Below are 18,440 nucleotides of genomic sequence, written 5' to 3'. Positions count from 1 at the left end.
TCTGTTCTGGGAAGGGAATTTATATGTTGAAATCCTAAACCCCAATGTGATGGTATTAGGAGGTGGGGACCTTTAAGAGGTGATTAGGTCATGAGTGTGAAGCTCTCATGAATAAGGTTAGGGCTCATATAAAAAGGATACCCCAGAGAGCTCCCTTTCCCCGTCTGCCATGTGAGGACACAGTGGAGAAGACAGCTATAAACTAGGAAGTGGGATCATACCAAACACTCTATCTGCTGACACCTTGATCTTGGACTTCCCAGCCCCTCTAGAATTATGGGAAATAAGGTTGCTTGTAATTGTCCCAGTCTGTGATACCTTGTGATGGCAGCTCAGATGGCCTAAGAAAATTTCCAGGTTTGTACACTATTTCTCTGTTTGTGGGTGGTGTGATTATTATAGCAACCTTGGCATCCCCTAAGTGGGGCATGTGCTGAGATGTAACTATCAGGGTTAAGGATTTCAAATTGGTAGCAGTTCTCAAACCCTTCCATAATTATCATCATTATTATTATTTTGGTTTACTTTTTATTAAGGTATGACACATATTGTAAGGTATGAAAATATTTTTAAATATATATATTTTATTGTTGATAGTGTTGCAAATGTCCCCCATCCTCCCTCCTTACTCTTTTCCTCCCAGCTCCTACCCACTGTTGGCATACACCCTTCTTGCTCTGGGGAAGTCAATTTGTTGTTCTGTTCCAGCCTTCAGCTGATTGGCTGAGACCCGCTCACGTTATGGAATGCAATCTACATTACTCAGAGCTCCCCAATTAAAATTTTTTTTTAAACACTCGCCCACCTGGCATGACTCAGTGGTTGGGCGTCGACCTATGGACCAGGAGGTCATGGTTCGATTGCCTCCTGTATGCAACCCCCCACTGGGGATCGAGCCCACAACCTGAGCATGTTCCCTGACCAGGAATTGAACCAGTGACCTGTTGGCTCCTGGACGACCATTCAACCGTTGAGCCACACCAGCCAGGCTCCCAATTTAAATATTAATCTTATCCAAAAACATCTTGACAGAAGCATCCAAAATAATGTTTGACCAAATATTTGGGTATCATGGCCCTGCCAAGTTGACACATAAAATTAACCACCACAGCTAAACTCTTATTAATTTTCCTGATTGCTTTAGAGTATTTATACATCTTTAATTTAACTTGCGTCATGTATAGTATAGTAGGAACCTTCTAATACTTCACTTCCCTTTCTCCCATCCTGACCTTCTTGCTATTGTTGTCAGACATTTTACTTTTTCGTATGTTATAAAGTGCATACTACATTGTCATTTGGAAGCAAGCATTGTTCATTCTAGGACTAATTATTCTTCACGAATAGAGCAAGATCCTGAATTTCACTGGTTTTCCGGTCTGGCTGGTGGGCACAGGCACTATGCCCAGCCCTGTGTGAGCATGAGTATTGTTTCCCCTATTCGTTTTGAGTGGTTCTTTCTCTGGCCTCAGATCACCTCCTAACACACAAGTGGTGAGAAGTACTCAGCTAAATACTTGAGGCAGAATCTCTGCAGATCCCTGGAGTTCTGCCTCACTTTGGTCTCCCTGGGCTCTGAGCTCTGTCTCTTCAGCTCAGGCAGTCTGCCAGTCTCTGCCTGGGTTCCTCCTCCTTGTGCCACAGCCTGGAAAACTCTACCAAAGCAGTAAATGAGGGCAGTTACAAGGCTCACCTCATCCATTTCCCATATCACAGGGTCACTGTCTTTCATTATTTCATATATTTTGTCCATTTCCGGTTGTTTCCAGCAGAAGCAGGGACATAGCACTCATTTCTGTTGTGTAGATACAGGGTTAGAATTGCTGAGTCATAGAGTATATGCATGTTTAGCTTTAGTGGATATTGCCTAGAGTTCACCAAAACAAATTAAGCTCATTTTAATTGTATATTGATATAGTTGACATTCGTTTTACCCAAAACATGTTGCCAGATTTTATTCCCCAGTTTAACAAAGTAAAGAGTGACGGTGACAAGTTCTTAGTGACATCATTCACTGCTTTTAGAACTTCAGTGGTGTACACCCTAATATAAAATGTATTATTAAAAGTATTGAGAAAGTGGTGGTGGTGGTGATGAGGGAGGAAAGCAGAGAGACCAGCTACATCTGTCTTTGCTTGACTGACAGTCGCAATTATATTTGACAGCTATGTTTGCTAAGTAATAACAGCTTTGGTTTTTTTAAAAAACCTAGTGATATTATATGTTTAGTACCTAGTCCATTAGAAAATTCTCTGTTGCTCTGCTTCCTTCGAGTTTCTCTCTCTCTCATACTCTTTTCACATTGAAGGTGATCCATATTAAAAGATTGTGCTCAGCAGTAGGGTGTAGGGTATCGGGGTGAGAGGCACAGTGCCCCTCTTCAGAGCTGCTGAGGGACAAGGAAGTGGAGACTGCAGAAATGGTTCAATTTTTTCTCACTGGAAGGAGTATTTGAGTTCTAAGAATGCTTTTTAGCAACTCTTCCAGGTTAAATATGTATTGAATTTCTACCAAGTATGACATTTTCCTGAAGAGAGTTACTGTTTGGCCTGTACTTTTCAGTATGTAATGGCTAATGTTAAAGGAAAGCATAACATTGAAGGAACCTCTTTTTCAAGTTTTTATTTTCAGCCTTTGAGCTTCTTGTGTAATAATTAATTCATTCTTGAGGCAGGTCGCTGTTTCTTTTATGTCTTTGTCTTTAGATTCTCTGTTTGTAAACCTCTCCTAAGAATAGATCAAAAATGATGTTTACAGCTGTTCCCAGAATTGAGGAAGTAAGAACAGAATATGACTTTCAGACTGTAGTTAACCCTTTCTGTCATCTCCATTTGATATTACAGTATTTGGTATTGGATTTTATCTCTTTCAGAGCCAGCACAGTTCTCACAGATCTAGGCATTTAATCCCTTGGCTTGGGCCTGTTTGCTGTTTCACAGTTATACTACATTAGGGGCCCAGTGCATGAACTCGTGCACCTTGACAGGAACTGTGGACCGTGAAGTTGCAGTAGGCACAGGGGCGGGTCTCGGCCCATCCTCTGTGCCCCTGCCCAGTCCCTCCTACCGTGGCCCCAGTGCCAGGTGCAAGTGGCGGCTCCGGCACCGCCTGCAGGTGTGAGCGGGCTGGCGCTGGCAATGGGTGCAGGTGGGACTGACGCCAGCAGCAGGTGCAAGTGCCGGGCGTGCTGGAGCAAAGAATTTTTAGTAACCACCAGAAGCTCACTCCAATGACAGCTCAGGCACCCCGCCTTGGTCTGGCGCCCCTGCTCACCTGCTCCACTATCCCACTGTGGAGCCAATGCCCACCATGTTCTGCACACACCCCCTGGTGGTCAGCGCATATCATAGCAACTGGTTGTTCTGTTGTTCCACCATTTGGTCTATTTGCATATTAGCCTTTTATTATATAGGATAAATTACATTTTATACCCTTTCCATAGAAAGTATGAAGTCAGCCTGTTGAGTGTCGACCTATGAGCCAGGAGGTCACAGTTCAATTCCTGGTCAGGGCACATGTCTGAGTTGCAGGCTCGATCCCCAGTGTGGGGCGTGCAGGAGGCAGCCGATCAATGATTCTCTCTCATTACTGATGTTTCTATCTCTCTCCCTCTCCCTTCTTCTCTGAAATCAATAAAAATATATTTTAAAAAAAGAAAGTCTGAAGTCACAGCAACTAATAATAACCAGGTTTTATAATTCATTGTATGTCTACCCTTCACCCAAAATGTATGCAAATTGGTTTTATCCTCAGGTCTATGGGGAAAAGTCTATGGAAGTTAAAAACATCAAACACAATGGGAAGCCTTGGCTTGCTGTATCTCAAGCCTGAAATCATGTTTACAGGGAGGCTGAAACGAACAGAATAATCACTTAAGAGAAATGCTGCTAGAAAAAGGATTGCAGGAAAATAGGTTTTTAAAGAGATATTAACCCCAAATTTATCTCCTAGTCTCCTGATATTTCTGTCATTTCTTGGTTTTTACCATTTTCTCTACTCTCCCTAGTTATCAGATACTGCTCTTGTCTAATAAGAAAATAGTTCAGCTGAAACCGGTTTGGCTCAGTGGATAGAGCGTCGGCCTGCGGACTCAAGGGTCCCAGGTTCGATTCCGGTCAAGGGCATGTACCTTGGTTGCGGGCACATCCCCAGTGGGAGATGTGCAGGAGGCAGCTGATCGATGTTTCTCTCTCATCGATGTTTCTAACTCTCTATCTCTCTCCCTTCCTCTCTGTAAAAAATCAATAAAATATATTTTAAAAAAAAAAGAAAATAGTTCAAATCCCTTGAAACTGTGGCCTGATCTGAAAACAGGACAATTGAACAATTGAATTTTTGGTATATTTATGATTGCTGGTCCAAATACGAACTGTTTTTCCTTTTGTTGGAGAGCCGTTCATTCATTTGTTACTCATTCATTTGTGCATGCATACCTGAAGTGGCACTGATTGTGTCAGTTTACAGTATTGGAGACTTGGTGGTGCTAGTCTGGAGAGGGCAGTGCTTACTGTGGGGAATTAGAGCCCCCTGGGGATTAAGCTTCCTGATTTCAGACTAAAGATTTAACAGCCCAAGACTACCTATGCAAGTGTACGTGAACCTGTCATTGACTTGAAAAGTAGAACACACTTTCAAAATAAAAATCTACATATTTTTACAGTTTAAAAAAAATAAAACTACAAACAGGGTAAAGAAGATTACAATTAGAATAGATTAGGTTTTAGAAGTTGCAACTAAATCTCATAATGGCATATGACATAAAAGTTGCACATTTCAAAATAATACCTCCTCCTTTTTGGCAATTTGGAAATATAATATGACAACCAGATAATACTTCCTGTAGAGTTAGTATAGGGAGATTGCTTGCTCTACTAATATGTAGTTGTTAACTACCCTCCATATGGTGCTGTACCTTCATATTAAGAGCATCATTCCCAAGGAATGATTGATGCAAGATATTTCTTATTCTTCTCCTTCCACTAAAGGACTTACCCGACTTCTGTACTTGAAAGCAATTTCCCATATAAATGGTTGCTTTTCAGTATCCATTTGGAGAAACTTCTTAGACTTTCAATCTCCTTCCGCGCCCCCCCCCCCCCGGCCCCCTCCCCTCACTTCTTCCTCCAATTTGGAAATGAGGGTGTGATGTAAGTCCACGCCTAGAAACTAGTGGCACCAAATAAGGAATTTTCTGTGTGGCATATTTTCTTTGTGATTATCTCTTCTGTAGATTAAGGAGGTCTGCCTTTATACCTCAAACCCTGTGCCCTGCTTCCTCCCCACCCCACCCCTCCCGCTTTGAGTTAGTAGAGCAGGGACTATTGAAAGAATGGCATCCTACATTCTTCCCCACTGGCTTGTGCTCAGACTGAAATGCCACCATTTTTGTTGTTGTGTCTGTTGTTTGGATTAAAATTTTTTTCCTAAAAACGTACAGATTCAAGAATATCGTTTCAGGCTCATTTGGGTCCTGTCAGCAACCTGGCCAGCACCTCAGGTGGGGAGTGGAAGGAGAGGGCCCCAAAGACAAACTTGGCCATTTCATGAATTGGTCTTGGAGGCATGGAGTCTAAACTATCTCCTAAATGATGACACGCTTTGAGAAACACTATGAGAAGCAAACGATCAATGCCGTGGTGAACGCGCATGCTCTGTTTCCCACTAACTACAGCAGGGATTGTGTTTCTCTATTCTGAATGTATTTGAGGTAGCAATGTAGGTATTTTGCTTCTAAGCTGTGTACACATTCAGCCACCTCACCAGATAAAACTGCTGATGCAGCCTCCGACCTGATACTTATTTCTCCATAGATACTATTAAATCCACCTAGACATTAGAGTTTTGGAAGAGCCTTAGGAAACCAGTTCTAAATAATCATTTCTCACCTTTCCCTGTTAGACCTTTTTTTTTAAATCACATAAGCACCCAGAAGGCATACTTGATCTTTCTTTTATTTCCTGAGCCACATTTCAGAGGGTTTTATTTTTAGTCACCTCTGCCACAGCCAAAGAGCAGCCCCAATAAGATTCTATGTGGACATCACTTTTTTCCCTTGTTCTAAATTGCTTATTCTCATCAAAGTCCTGTTGAAATCAAAGTTTCTGGTCATTACACTCCAGCAGAGCAGAGCTAAGGCATACCACAAAATGCTGACCTTCGCTTATCCATGAGATCATACTAGAACTAAGCATGTAGAAATTTTAAGGTATCTTACTTAGGTACATAGGTGCGATTAGTCTCAACATCAGACTGTATAGAATCTATAGTCTATACTATAGATGCAATTTGTTCTTCAGCACCTTTGGGTTGTTTGTGGGTTTGTGTTTTTTTTTGAGAGGGAGAAATGACCACATAAAGTTACAAAGTGATTCAATCTGAGTTTAATGTGGATTAAAAAAATGTTTGTGCAAATGTTAGTAAATATGTAAAAACCAGTGGCCCTGCGCACGGATTTGTAGCTGCTTGCCTCAGCAGGCTGCCCCACCCACCGCCGCTCGCAGCTCTCTGCTGCACATAGCTCACTGCCCCTCCCCCCTGCTGATAGGTCGTTATGTGACAGCGTCCAGACCAATTTGCATATTACCCTATTATAAGTATAGATAACTATGAAAAAGGAGACAGAGGATATAAAGGTAAAGTAACATTTTTATATGCTAATTGTTTCCTTTAAAGACGGAGACTAGATATTTTGTATCTAAGGCAAAATTGATTTTCTTGTTTGGAAGGACTCAGATATGATGCTGTGAATAATGAGATTGTAGGGGGAAAGTGTGACTTTTTTTTTAAAGCAATCTCTCAGCCATTGGACCTAAAAATGGAAGATTAGCCACTTTAATCACTGGCAGTGTGCATTCCAAAACATGCAAATAGCTTGCATTTCTGTCTTTCTTTTCTTCATCAATCTTTGTCCCCTCCTTCACCAATTCCTAACTCACTGCAAGACCACATTTGATCTAAGACGGTGCTTTGCCATTGTCCTGGGTATTGCTTTCTAATTGAATAGAGTTTTTCTGGATGGGCAAAAGCAAGGCTGGTGGTCTCCACCCCTTGACTATTTGTCTTATTTTTGTATGTTTCCTGGAGGGACCATTTTTTAAAAGAACTTACTAGGCCATTAGTTCATTAGACAGAGATGTTATACTACCTGAGTAATGATATTCCAAACATAATAGCTCCTATCGCTGCTTCATAACTACAGCTGAGATGTAGATCCAGTCTACATGGAGGCTGAAGAGGAGGCGTGCAGCCATGGAAACCACATTCTTTTTATCAGAACTGGTAGCAGAAGGATCTGAATTTGGTTGGCCCACATGCTTCTGCCTTCCTCTGATGCCACCATCGAGAACAGTGGGTGCCAGGAGTGGGAGTGAATGAAAAACAGCATTGGGCTTGGATAACCCCAACACTTCACTTATTGAGTGAGTTCTCATGCTTACCAAGCAGTGGTCTTAGAGAAGCCATTTCCCACTGGGCTTTTTGATTATATCTAGGAGAATACCTATGTTGTGATCGTTGTAAATACCTGGCTATACTTGCTAATCACCATTTTACCATAGAGCAGACATCAGATGCCAAGCCCTCCCCCGACAACCCTCTAATTTGAAATTCATAGCATTTATGTTTTCATTATATTTTTCAATTATATTTTTTACATTATTGTCTTTTTAATATACGTAGCGCTGTATCTATTTCTGACTTTAACATATACTTTTCTCATGAACTTATTTAAGTAAAAAAGCAAATTTATTTAAAGGGAAATATTAAGGGAACACAGTTTGGATATTGTCAGAATCACAACAGTAGTATGTGTATGCAATAATATAATTTTAAGGCACCTGTCTCAAAATAGAAACTGAGATGCTGGAAATAATAACAATAAACAAAAATTAAACCGAAATGGGCTCAGTGCCCAGGAACACTACCCAGATTCCAAGAACTAGGCAAGGCATAAGCCAATACAGGGGGAAAGGCCTGACTGGATGGAGTTGTAACTGCCTCCATTAAAAATGACCGCTCTGCACTGTGATCGCTGTTGAGCAATTCTGTGGGGGCATTTGTCATGTGGGTGGGGTTCCTGCACTTATTCCGGCGACAAGCTTCCAATGGAACTTGCCTTTGTAAAATGTCAATGCTAAACGTGCCAAAAACCACAGCAATCTTGCATTGTGTTTGAGCTTTTATAATGCTGTAAACTACTTGCAAATAAATGAACCAGAAGTAAAACTGGTTCGTAACAACTTTAACTAAAGTTACAAGGGAAATGTTCATGTTTCCCAGGATGCCTAAATGCCGAGTGATTTACATAAACAAAGGAGGAAATCCTCTTTGTGTTTAGGGATGTGGGTCTAATACAGGAACCCATGTTTTCCTGTCATTGAAAAGCATTCTTTAATCTTTTAAGCACATTTTAGGACCTGCACATATTCCAGGTGTGTTGTTTACTTTAACATTAAAACACAAGAATAGCACATGACTATTCAGAGAAACCTATTAGATCTCCCTTTGTGTCATAGGAGACACAAAGGGTAAATGAATTGAATTAAGTGAATGGAAAGAGCCCTGAGCAGACTGGTAATAGTTATTCCTAATGGGACTTAACAGGCTTATACTTGGAGCTGAAGGCCAGAGAGGCCATTTGTGAATAGAAGACCATACATTTCCTCTGATTGTAGGTGTTAAGGGGATGATGACTTTTTAACCATGAAAATAAATGTAATTGGCGTGAAGCGTTCAGAAGCTTTCAGCCAAATATAACTGAAATAATGAGTAATAAACCTAAGCACTATTTGAAATTTTAAAATATATAATTGCTAAATTATGGTTAAAAGCAAAGGGATGGGATTGTGCTGAAGTCATAAAAATAGTCCTGTAACCACACCGCAGGAATTCTCATTAAACCTAAAGGCAGGGACCCACAGTTCATTCTCTGAGTCCCTGCTCTCCAGCCCAGACACTGTAACACAACAAACTCTGGCGTGCATGAAAGGAGAAGCTTATCACCAGCTGGGACTGGGGTAGGTGCTCTCTGTCCTTCATTCCTCAAAGATTCTTTTTGCCATCTGTTGAGCATCTGCATAATTATTTGAAAATGTGGAATGTGTGGGGTTATTTAAAACAAAGAAAGAATGTGCCACTGATACACATTCTTATTAGGGTAGAATTCATTATGACAAGTAGTGCTTTCCATTCTTTCTAGTTTCTTTAATAGCATCATTCATACTAAGTTTTACAATCCCTGCAGCCAGGGCTCATAGGAGCTTCTAGGAAGCCCTATCAAAACATTTACTTACCTCCCCACCCTGGAGGCCCTAAGTCATGAAGTAAGCAGACATAGAAAAATATTCCAAGTGACTCTCTCCTAGTGGCTGGTGCTTGACTTCTGTCTGAGAGGTGATACTGTCTATTGTCAGCATCACTAAGGCTGGCCGGAGGGACTGTGCTGGTCCTTCAGGTGTGGTGACCTCAGGAATTCATACTGAGGGGAGCGGGACTACCAAGAATGCCAGATAAAGTCATAATCGGTTGCAAACTTGATACAAACTAGACTATATGTTAAAGCCAAATGGTTCTCTTAAAAAAAAAATGAGGTATTACTCCTTTATCACTAAAACCTAAAATATTTACACTGGACTATGTAATTAGAAATATGCATTGCAGTTCCTTAGGGGAACTTTATTTAAAATTCAGCCTTTCTCAATGACCCCTACTGGGTGCCTGTCAGCCCTGTATGCCTCTTTCCCTGCAGTTGGTTATTGCACACTTGCAGCCTCCATTAAAGATGCTTGGTGTTAGTGGGTTAAGTTGTGTTCAGTCTGAATGGATGAAGACATAAAGCAGCCCTTACAATCATAACTGTATTGTACCTGCTTGAGAGTAGAGATTACAACTTCTGTATCTTTCGACCTCACCCCTCATCAAAGACACACATATTCATTCTCTCAATATATATACTGAGTGGCCAGATTATTATGACCACTTGATGTTTGTAGGCAAATTAGCTATAATTTTGTGCTGAAGTTGCTAGAGGGCCAGACCATTATAAACGTCTGAATAGCACAGCATACCTAAGTATCATTGCTGATCAAGTTCATCCTATCATGTTGATGGCGTATCCCAATGGGGTTGGCTTCTTCCAACAAGACAATGCGCCATGCCACGGTGCTCATATTGTGCAGGAGTGGTTTCAAGAACATGAGGGAGACTTTACCTTGCTTTGGTGGCCCCCACAATCACCAGATCTCAATCCAATTGAGCATTTGTGGAACGAAGTTAAAAGAGCCATCAGGCAGCTGGTTCCACAACCATCAAATCTCACAGAACTGGACAGTGCTATTCATCAGGCATGATGTCAGATTCTTCGCATCACCTTTAAACATCTCATGGAGTCAATGCCAAGAAGAATTGCCGCAGTACTGAAGGCAAAAGGTGGCCCAACGAAGTACTGATGGGGTGGTCATAATAATCTGGCCGATCACAATAATCTGGCCACTCAGTGTGTGTGTGTGTGTGTGTGTGTGTGTGTGTGTGTGTGTGTGTATCTATATATATCTATATATAGATATATATATATTAGAGGCCCAATGCACGAAATTTGAGCAAGAGTAGGCCTTCCATCCCCCGGCTTCCCTCTGGCATCTGGGACCTGGGCTTCGCTCTGGCCACCAGTAGGCACCTGGGACCCGGGCTTCCCTCCGGCCCCAGCTTCATCCAGAAGGACAACTGGAATGACATTTGGTCTAATTAGCATATTACCCTTTTATTATTATAGATACATGTATAGATATTTTTTTCTTCTCTCATTCTCGTTTTGCATATGCATGTATGTGTGAGATAGAAGCCCACTGACAGGAAACAAACCAACCTGCACACCCACTAATCTGTGGTCTTTTCTTGGCAGTGACAAACAAGAAACCTACACAGGCGTCCATTACGAAAGTCAAACAGTTTGAAGGCTCTACGTCGTTCGTGCGGAGATCACAGTGGATGCTCGAGCAGCTTCGCCAGGTTAATGGCATCGATCCTAATCGGGTGAGTGCCCTGTGGAGTATTGAGCGAAGGTGGTCGCTTCACACGACAACTCTTTTATTAACTTTGGCGGTGGTGATGGTTGTCTGAATCGTTTTTCTCTGTTTCAGTTACACAAATAAGACTTTCTGATTTCTATGCCCTTCTTATGGGGGATTATAAACCTTTTCATCATGTTTGATGCAAGTACCTAAGGGGATGCAGATTGAAGAATTGCTATGTCTAGTAATATGTTTATCAGCAAAATGCAAAGACCAGAATTCAGATTCATGTCCATGGCTATCAATATGAAAAGCCATGTTTCTCTAAGCTTCATTTATCTCCTCATGCCACCAATTTATTTATTTACTTAAATAAATAAATCCTTAAAAGTTTACGAATCTATTGTATTTAATATGAGAAAAAAAATTTATAAGTATTTATTCAAAGTAGATCCTCCCCTTTTGCTCACATGCATTTACCATATAAAATGTCAATAATGAAGAAATAGAAAATGTAAATTGTCACTATATGCTAAAATAATAAGGAAGAATCTTTTCCTGTCAAAGATTAGGGGCAAGATTACTATGGGTTAGTGCTGAGAACCTGAATGAATTATGTCCCAAGTAATTGGGAGGATGATATGTAGTCTGAATTCTGACACAGGTCAATGTGTGGTAGGCTACAGAGACTTCTGTGATACTAGCTTCCTAGGGACATCTGTAAATACTGTAAGATTTGGGGTTTACTTGATAAACAGAGAAAGGTGGATTCTCCATGCACCTGGGTGCTAATAAAGATGAGCTTTGCCCAGCTGGTGTAGCTCAGTGGTTGAGCATTATCCTATGAACCAAGAAGTTACTGGTTGGATTCTCGGTCAGGGTTGTGGGCTCGATCCCCAGTAGGGGGTGTGTAGGCGGCACCTGGCCAATGTTGCTTTCTCATCAATGTCTCTATCTCTCTCTCCCTCTCCCTTCCTCTTTCTCTAGAAAATCTATAAAAACATAGTTTAAAAAAAAAAGATGAACCTTATGATTAGTTTTGAAAGATGTTTTGCCTTTATGAGTCTTTTGTTGGGCATAAGATTGAAGCAGCAGTTTTTATACATTGAGATTAGTAGTTATTTCACTGTTTTTTCCAGGATTCTGCAGAGTTTGATTTGTTGTTTGAAAATGCTTTTGACCAGTGGGTAGCCAGCACAGCCTCAGAAAAATGCACCTTCTTCCAGATCCTCCACCACACCTGCCAGAGGTACCTCACGGACAGGAAGCCGGAGTTTATTAACTGCCAATCTAAAATCATGGGAGGTGAGTGGGCATGTGTGTGACTTCAGTCATCCTGTTGCCTTAGACTCACTTTTTAAAAAGTTAGGTGTTCCACAGCATAAAAACAAAACAAAAACAAACAAACGAAAAGAATCAAGGTGCTAGACTGCATGAGAACCATTTTGGGGAGTTCATTGTATGCTCAATCTAAACACAGTGGTGTATTTTCATACTTATCCAAAAGCTGGTGTTTTCAGAAGAATGAGCCACTGAGCTAAGATTGTTTCACTATAAGAACAAACTGTTCCTTTACTAGAAATATCTTTCAGTTTGGTTTCTTTACTACCATTTCTATAATTTTATTGCAGAATGCTGTTTTCCAGGTTGCTTTTTCCTGATATTTCTCAAGATACTTTACAAATCCTATATAATAAAAGCTTAATATGCAAATAGACCAAACAGCAGAACGACCTGCAGAATGACCGGTCACTATGACACGCACTGACCACCAGGGGACAGGCACTCAACACAGGAGCTGCCCCCAGGCCCCCGGCCAGCCAAGGCAGATGCCAGCGACCCCCAGATCGGCCCTGATCGCCAGCCAGGCCTAGGGACCCTACCCATGCACGAATTTTGTGCATCAGGTCTCTAGTATTAATATAAAAATTCTTACAGATGTAGTGCCTTTCAAGTAGCGATTAGTCTCACTTTTATTTCTTCAATGGTATACAGAGCTGGGTTAGGATGAGTGCTATAAGCCAGCCTTAAGGAGCAAGTACCAGCATTGGACACTTAATGAGAAACATTTAGGAGTGTGCTTAACACATTTCTTTTAGGAGGTATTTCTTTTTGTGGAATTGAAACTGTGCTAAAAATATACAGGCCTTGCCAATCACTCTGTGAGTTGAAGAAGAGTATATATATCATGGGCCTTTTTACTTACCTGAGCTCTTGGTTTGAAGGAATTTTTTTAAATGTGCCAGCTTTATCAAGTGTCAAATGAAAGTCCCATCAGAGACAGCGCATGTTTTCTTTGGGATAGATATCTCTTCATGTGAACATGGGCAGAACAACATTGTTCTCTCCCAGCAACTGCTGTACTCATCATTTTGTCATTAGTCTGCTAGGTGTTGTATGGAGAAGACACTGTGCAACACATAAGTATTCACTGAATTATTCTTATTTCTCTTAAACAGGAAGTTGCTTTTATCATCAGCCCTGAAAGGACGTTTTTAGGCATTCATGTACAGTCATCTTATAATTTCTCTGTTTAGTCCTAGAAAAAGAAAAGAGGTGATGAGTGGTGCCTCTAACTTCAAAGTGGCCACATCCTATGGTACAAAAGTGAAAAATTTAGACATAGATGTTAAAAGGAAAGGGAATATAAAACTAACCCCTTACTATTTAGAAACTATAATGAGACACAACTTTCGATCATGTCTGTGTCATCAATGTTCATCAAATGAATCCTGCTTTCAAAGTCCAGCCTTAACAGACTTGGCAAAAGGTCAAAGTCCACCAGGCCTAGGACCACGGAAGGCTGCATGACAATGGAAAGTACCTGCTATGGAACATTTTCCCCACCGGTGCCTGTATGGTCAGTAACTTGCTTGGCTAGCCCTTAAGCACTGGGTCTCCTCTAGAACTACTGTGACATTATGAATTTGAAATTTCTGTTGTTCGAACATTCCACTTCTCCCTGTTCTATCCTGAGCTCAGAGGGGCCAGAGCAGTGCCATGGAATGACTACATTTCCTCAGGATGGAAACCTGAGCTGGAAACAAGAGGGCCACAGACTCACTCCACTGCCCTTGCAAAGGAAACAAGCCACCTCTCTCGGCTCAGGTTGAGAAGAGTTCAGATGACTCTTTCCCCACTCCTCCCCTAAGGAATGGCAGTAGGCAGTCCCTCTTCTCTGCTGCCTCTGAAGCTCTCATTTTTTTCTCTCAGAACAGGTCCTTTCATTCTTTTATTCACTCTTGGTTCATCATCCAATTATACAACAAATAAGTACTAAGTACCTGCTATGTGCCAGTCACTGTGCTACGTCCTGGATCTGGAGAATAGTTCTATATTTGATCCCTTAATAAGCCCTAATCCCAAATCCCAGATTGGCAGCTCTTCATTTGCCCTCTTGATTATCCTTGAACCTCCCCACACAATCCCACTAGCTGCTTCTATAAGCCATTGGCCCAGTCCTTCAGATGTCTTCCAGTGCCCTACGAACCCTAAATTATGCGGAGTTGAGACAGGAACCCATATACGCAATGTTGAGTCGTTGCTATGGGTATCAGATAAATCTACAGATTGACTTCCTGTAGTAGATATAAGTTAATGAGACCAGAATTGGCGGTGCCTTTTGTGACCAAAGATGCATCTCTCATCTTCCTTGGACCTCACTTTTCCCAAGTGTAGTATGTCGGGTAGACAGTATCTAAAATCCCTTTCAGTCTTGTTTTCAGAATCTATAATTCCTAAGGTGTAGCTTTATTGTGAAGTTTAATCACTTTTTAATTTAAGTATCAAAAGCTTTAATGCAGTTAAATGTTGACTGGCCCTGGATTCCTATGGAAGGCAAAAAAGTTTGAATTAAGCACATTGCAATTTGTTGTCAGCACATGTCCTTCATGAATATAGTCTTTCTCGTAGTTGCTTATCCTTGATAACAGTTGTACCAACATGCCCTAATTAATTAGCATGCTGATCAGTCTTTTGTTCTCCCAGTTATCACAAATCCAAAACTTAAAAATTATGTGGTTCTCAGGTCACTACTTTCTGACTCCTTTGACTCTGGGGTACCTACCCCATCTTCAGATCTTCGTTTCCTCATCTTTAGATGAGATCTCTTCTTAATTTCACAGTATCTTTTCATCTCTTCTCAAGTATGGGCCACAAGTCCTAGACACAATTGTTTTCTGCACTGTGAAAGGCGATAGGTTTTGTGATTTTAGAGAACTGATATGGTATTGGTTTGCTGCCCTACACCAGGTTCTTTATGTTTTATCCTAGCAGCCTTTGGAAATATAATTTGTTATCTTCATTTTACAGAGAAGGAAGTAGGCTCAGAGAGATTATGAAATAGCTTTCTGAGGGTCACATAGCTAGTATGTGGCAGAGATATTCAAACACAGGGTCACTTCTCTCTAAAAGCACCTTCCTCAGGGCCACTGAGTGCTACGCTCCAGAGAATATCACTGGCATTGTCTTTGGTATGAAAAGTGCCCCCTGGGGTTATACAAGACTTTTGGAAAACATTTCACATTTGTAAGTATTAAAAAAGGGAAGGAAGAATAGAATGACAGAGACTATAGGTAGTTTTAACTTTTTTTCTAGTTTTATTACAGATATATAATTAAGATAATTCTTAAATAATTCTTTCCCCTGCTCCCCCAGGAATGAATGAGTCACCAGGGGCCTTTAAAATCATCTCTATTTTTTTTACTGGTTTGTTTTTGTTTATCAGATCTTCATTATGTTAAAGAGGTGAAAGTGAGGCTATTTTAGTGAATGGGGAAGATGATAGAACCCAGGCTGAAAATACCTCTCAGATACTGCCTCTGGTCCAAGCCTGTCATTGGGAAAACTGAGGCCCCGTGAGTTTGAATGACTTTACCGAGATTAGTGGACTGAGAGAAAGTCTGCCTGACTCCCACTGAATCACACTTTTTTAAATATTAGTTCAAATAGGATTATCATTTAAGTATCTAAAATCCCACACAGTTCTTTTCTTGTATGTATTGATTGTGTATATGCCACATGACAGGTTTTTCTTTTTCCCTTGAGGAGAATCAGTTATACAGGAATGGATTGTATGGAATGTTTGAAGTTTTATCTTCAAACATATTTTCTTATCTCCAGAGGACAGACTGGGAAGCTTTGATCTTCTGATGCTGGTTACAGGATCTAGGAGACACTTTTAAAGTCCAGGAGGCTGAGTGAAGGCCCTCAGACACTAGAAGAGGGCAGGGTGCTCTAAGCGAGTATAAGGAGGAAGCAGTGGTTTCTTCTCATGCCTCTGTCAGCATCTCCTCTTGTCTGGATGCTTGGAGGACCAGTAAGTTAGGACAGAGTCCTCAAGCTGTGGCCATTCCTAGCCTTCATTCTACCTGCTTTTTAGTTCATTAAAGGTCAGTCACCTTCAACAAATTCAAATCTATTCATTTAGTTGCTGGGTCCCTAACTTACCAAGCATCCTACAGAGATCGAAGGCAGAGGCATGGACCAGTCTGACTGCTGAACTGTGACATGGCTTCATGAATGACAGGGGCCCTAAAAGTGAAGTCTTAGATTCATGTAGGTCTTACTTACCTCTTCTGAGATGGTAGCTTTGTTCTCTCTGCTTATTGTAAATAGAGATGATTTCATAGTGTTATTTGTGTGATAACACATTTGCACTTCAAAGATGCCTCGGAGTTAATCACATGTATAGAACTTTAGACTCCAGAAGAGAGACTTGCATTCAACTAATTCATTTCAGAGTACATGCTCTACCTCAAATAGTAGCACCAGTTTAGATAATGGGCATATCACCTTAAGTCAAGGTCCCAAGGGGGATTTTATTGTTTTGTTTCTTCATATTTTTTTAGTAAAATGTGAGAAAATCCTACATGGCTCCCCATTGCTATGTTATTTACACTAAACTTTTGTAGTGATTACTTTTCGTTTTGTTTTTTGTTTGTTTGTTTGTTTGTTTGTTTTTTACCTAATACTGTGAACTATGGAAATCCTTAGTGGTATTTGTAACTTCTGTGTTAGAACCACAAAGTAGATTCTTAGTAAACCTGTTTGTTTGTTTTTTCAATAAGTGATGTAAATCATTTGCAAGAAAGAAATGATTTATTCTTCAAGGCGAGGTTCTGTAAGTGGCAGGGGGTACTAAATACTAAAGCATGTCCTGGTATTTTCCTTGAATTCTATGCCCAAACAACCTTGGCTAATTCATTCAATTACCTCTTACTCTTTCACCTGTTTTAATATGAGTCCTCCTTCAGTGAGCCCCACCTATATCATTTGAGGCCCAGTTGTGCACATTTCCTTCTGATTTTATAAGCATTTACTCAGCACCACATGCTTTGAATATCCAACAACAAAGTAGCCACCTTGGTCAACTTTACTTACCTTTCTGGGGAACATCAGTAAGCAGATATACAATACAATAATGCCAAGATGATCACGAGCTGCGTTTTAAAGGATGGTTAGCAGTTGCCAGATAGACAAGGGCAGGATGAAATGAGCTCTCTCTTATTGCAACAGTTAATACACACAGTTTTATTTAATGTTTGCTATCTTCAGAATTTGAAATGTGGCAGGTTATTTTTCCATAAAACAGGCGATTTTGAAGTGTCATATGATTTTATCATCATCAAGGGTATTTCTTAAGCATTGCCCACTTGTGCACAGCCCTTCAGATGGTGGAATAAGACCCAGACTTCTGAGGCCTATTAGAATTCCAGGGACACATGTCTCGGATGTTTCCTTCAGAGCAGTCTGGCCCTCTGATTGATGTGCTAAAGGAAAACCAAATGGTTTTAATCTGGATTCCCCTGGGATAGAACAGAATCTCAGGATTCAATGTGTGACTTTGTATTGTACTTTTCTTCCAAACATTGTAAGGTCATCCTTGGGTGAGATGTGCAAATATTTCACCTGTGAGTGCACCCCATGGGCATATGTCAGGTGAAATAACAAATAAATTATAAAAAGAGCACATGTGTTCATAACAGAGTTCTTATAACAACATTTCGGTTAACAACAGACTGCATATGCAATGGTGGTTCCTTTAGGTTATAATGGAGCCAAAAACTTCATATTGCCTAGTGATGTCATAGCCATCCTAATGTTATAATACAACAACACATTATTCACAACTTTGTGGGGTGCTAGTGTAAAGAAACCTACAGTACTGATAGTCGTATAAAAGAAGAGCACATAATATTACGTTGCACTACATAATATTTGATAATAATAATAAACAATTATGTTACTGGTTTATGTATTTACTATACTAAACTTTTTAATAGAGAGTACTCTTCCCACTTATAAAAAAGTTTGCTGAAAGACGGTATACTGTATTAAGCCAGCAGCAGCCTCATACATCTTGTGTTTACCTTGCCTCCTGATTGTATCATTTTCTCCTGTGCTTGATTTACTCTTGTTTGTTTTGTAAATTTA

At 40.5% G+C, this 18,440-nt stretch overlaps 1 protein-coding gene across 4 annotated transcripts in view; it reads left to right on the top strand.

Annotated features, from left to right (window-relative positions):
- Window positions 1-18,440, top strand: part of STXBP6 (syntaxin binding protein 6) — a 264,626-nt gene that overhangs the window by 194,663 nt on the left and 51,523 nt on the right. For all 4 annotated transcript variants that reach the window (XM_070427273.1, XM_070427264.1, XM_070427246.1 and 1 more), the window contains 2 exons: window positions 10,898-11,028; window positions 12,146-12,311. In XM_070427273.1, the coding sequence (XP_070283374.1) occupies window positions 10,984-11,028; window positions 12,146-12,311 (211 nt within the window). In that variant the 5' untranslated portion in view covers window positions 10,898-10,983. The remainder of the gene's footprint in view (window positions 1-10,897; window positions 11,029-12,145; window positions 12,312-18,440) is intronic.

Source organism: Myotis yumanensis, unplaced genomic scaffold (assembly GCF_028538775.1).
Source record: "Myotis yumanensis isolate MYYU_CA2020_CCGP unplaced genomic scaffold, mMyoYum1.0.hap1 SCAF_1, whole genome shotgun sequence".
Taxonomy (NCBI): Eukaryota; Metazoa; Chordata; class Mammalia; order Chiroptera; family Vespertilionidae; genus Myotis; species Myotis yumanensis.
The sequence above is the reverse complement of the archived record's forward strand: the minus strand, read 5'-3'. Positions and strand labels throughout refer to the sequence as shown.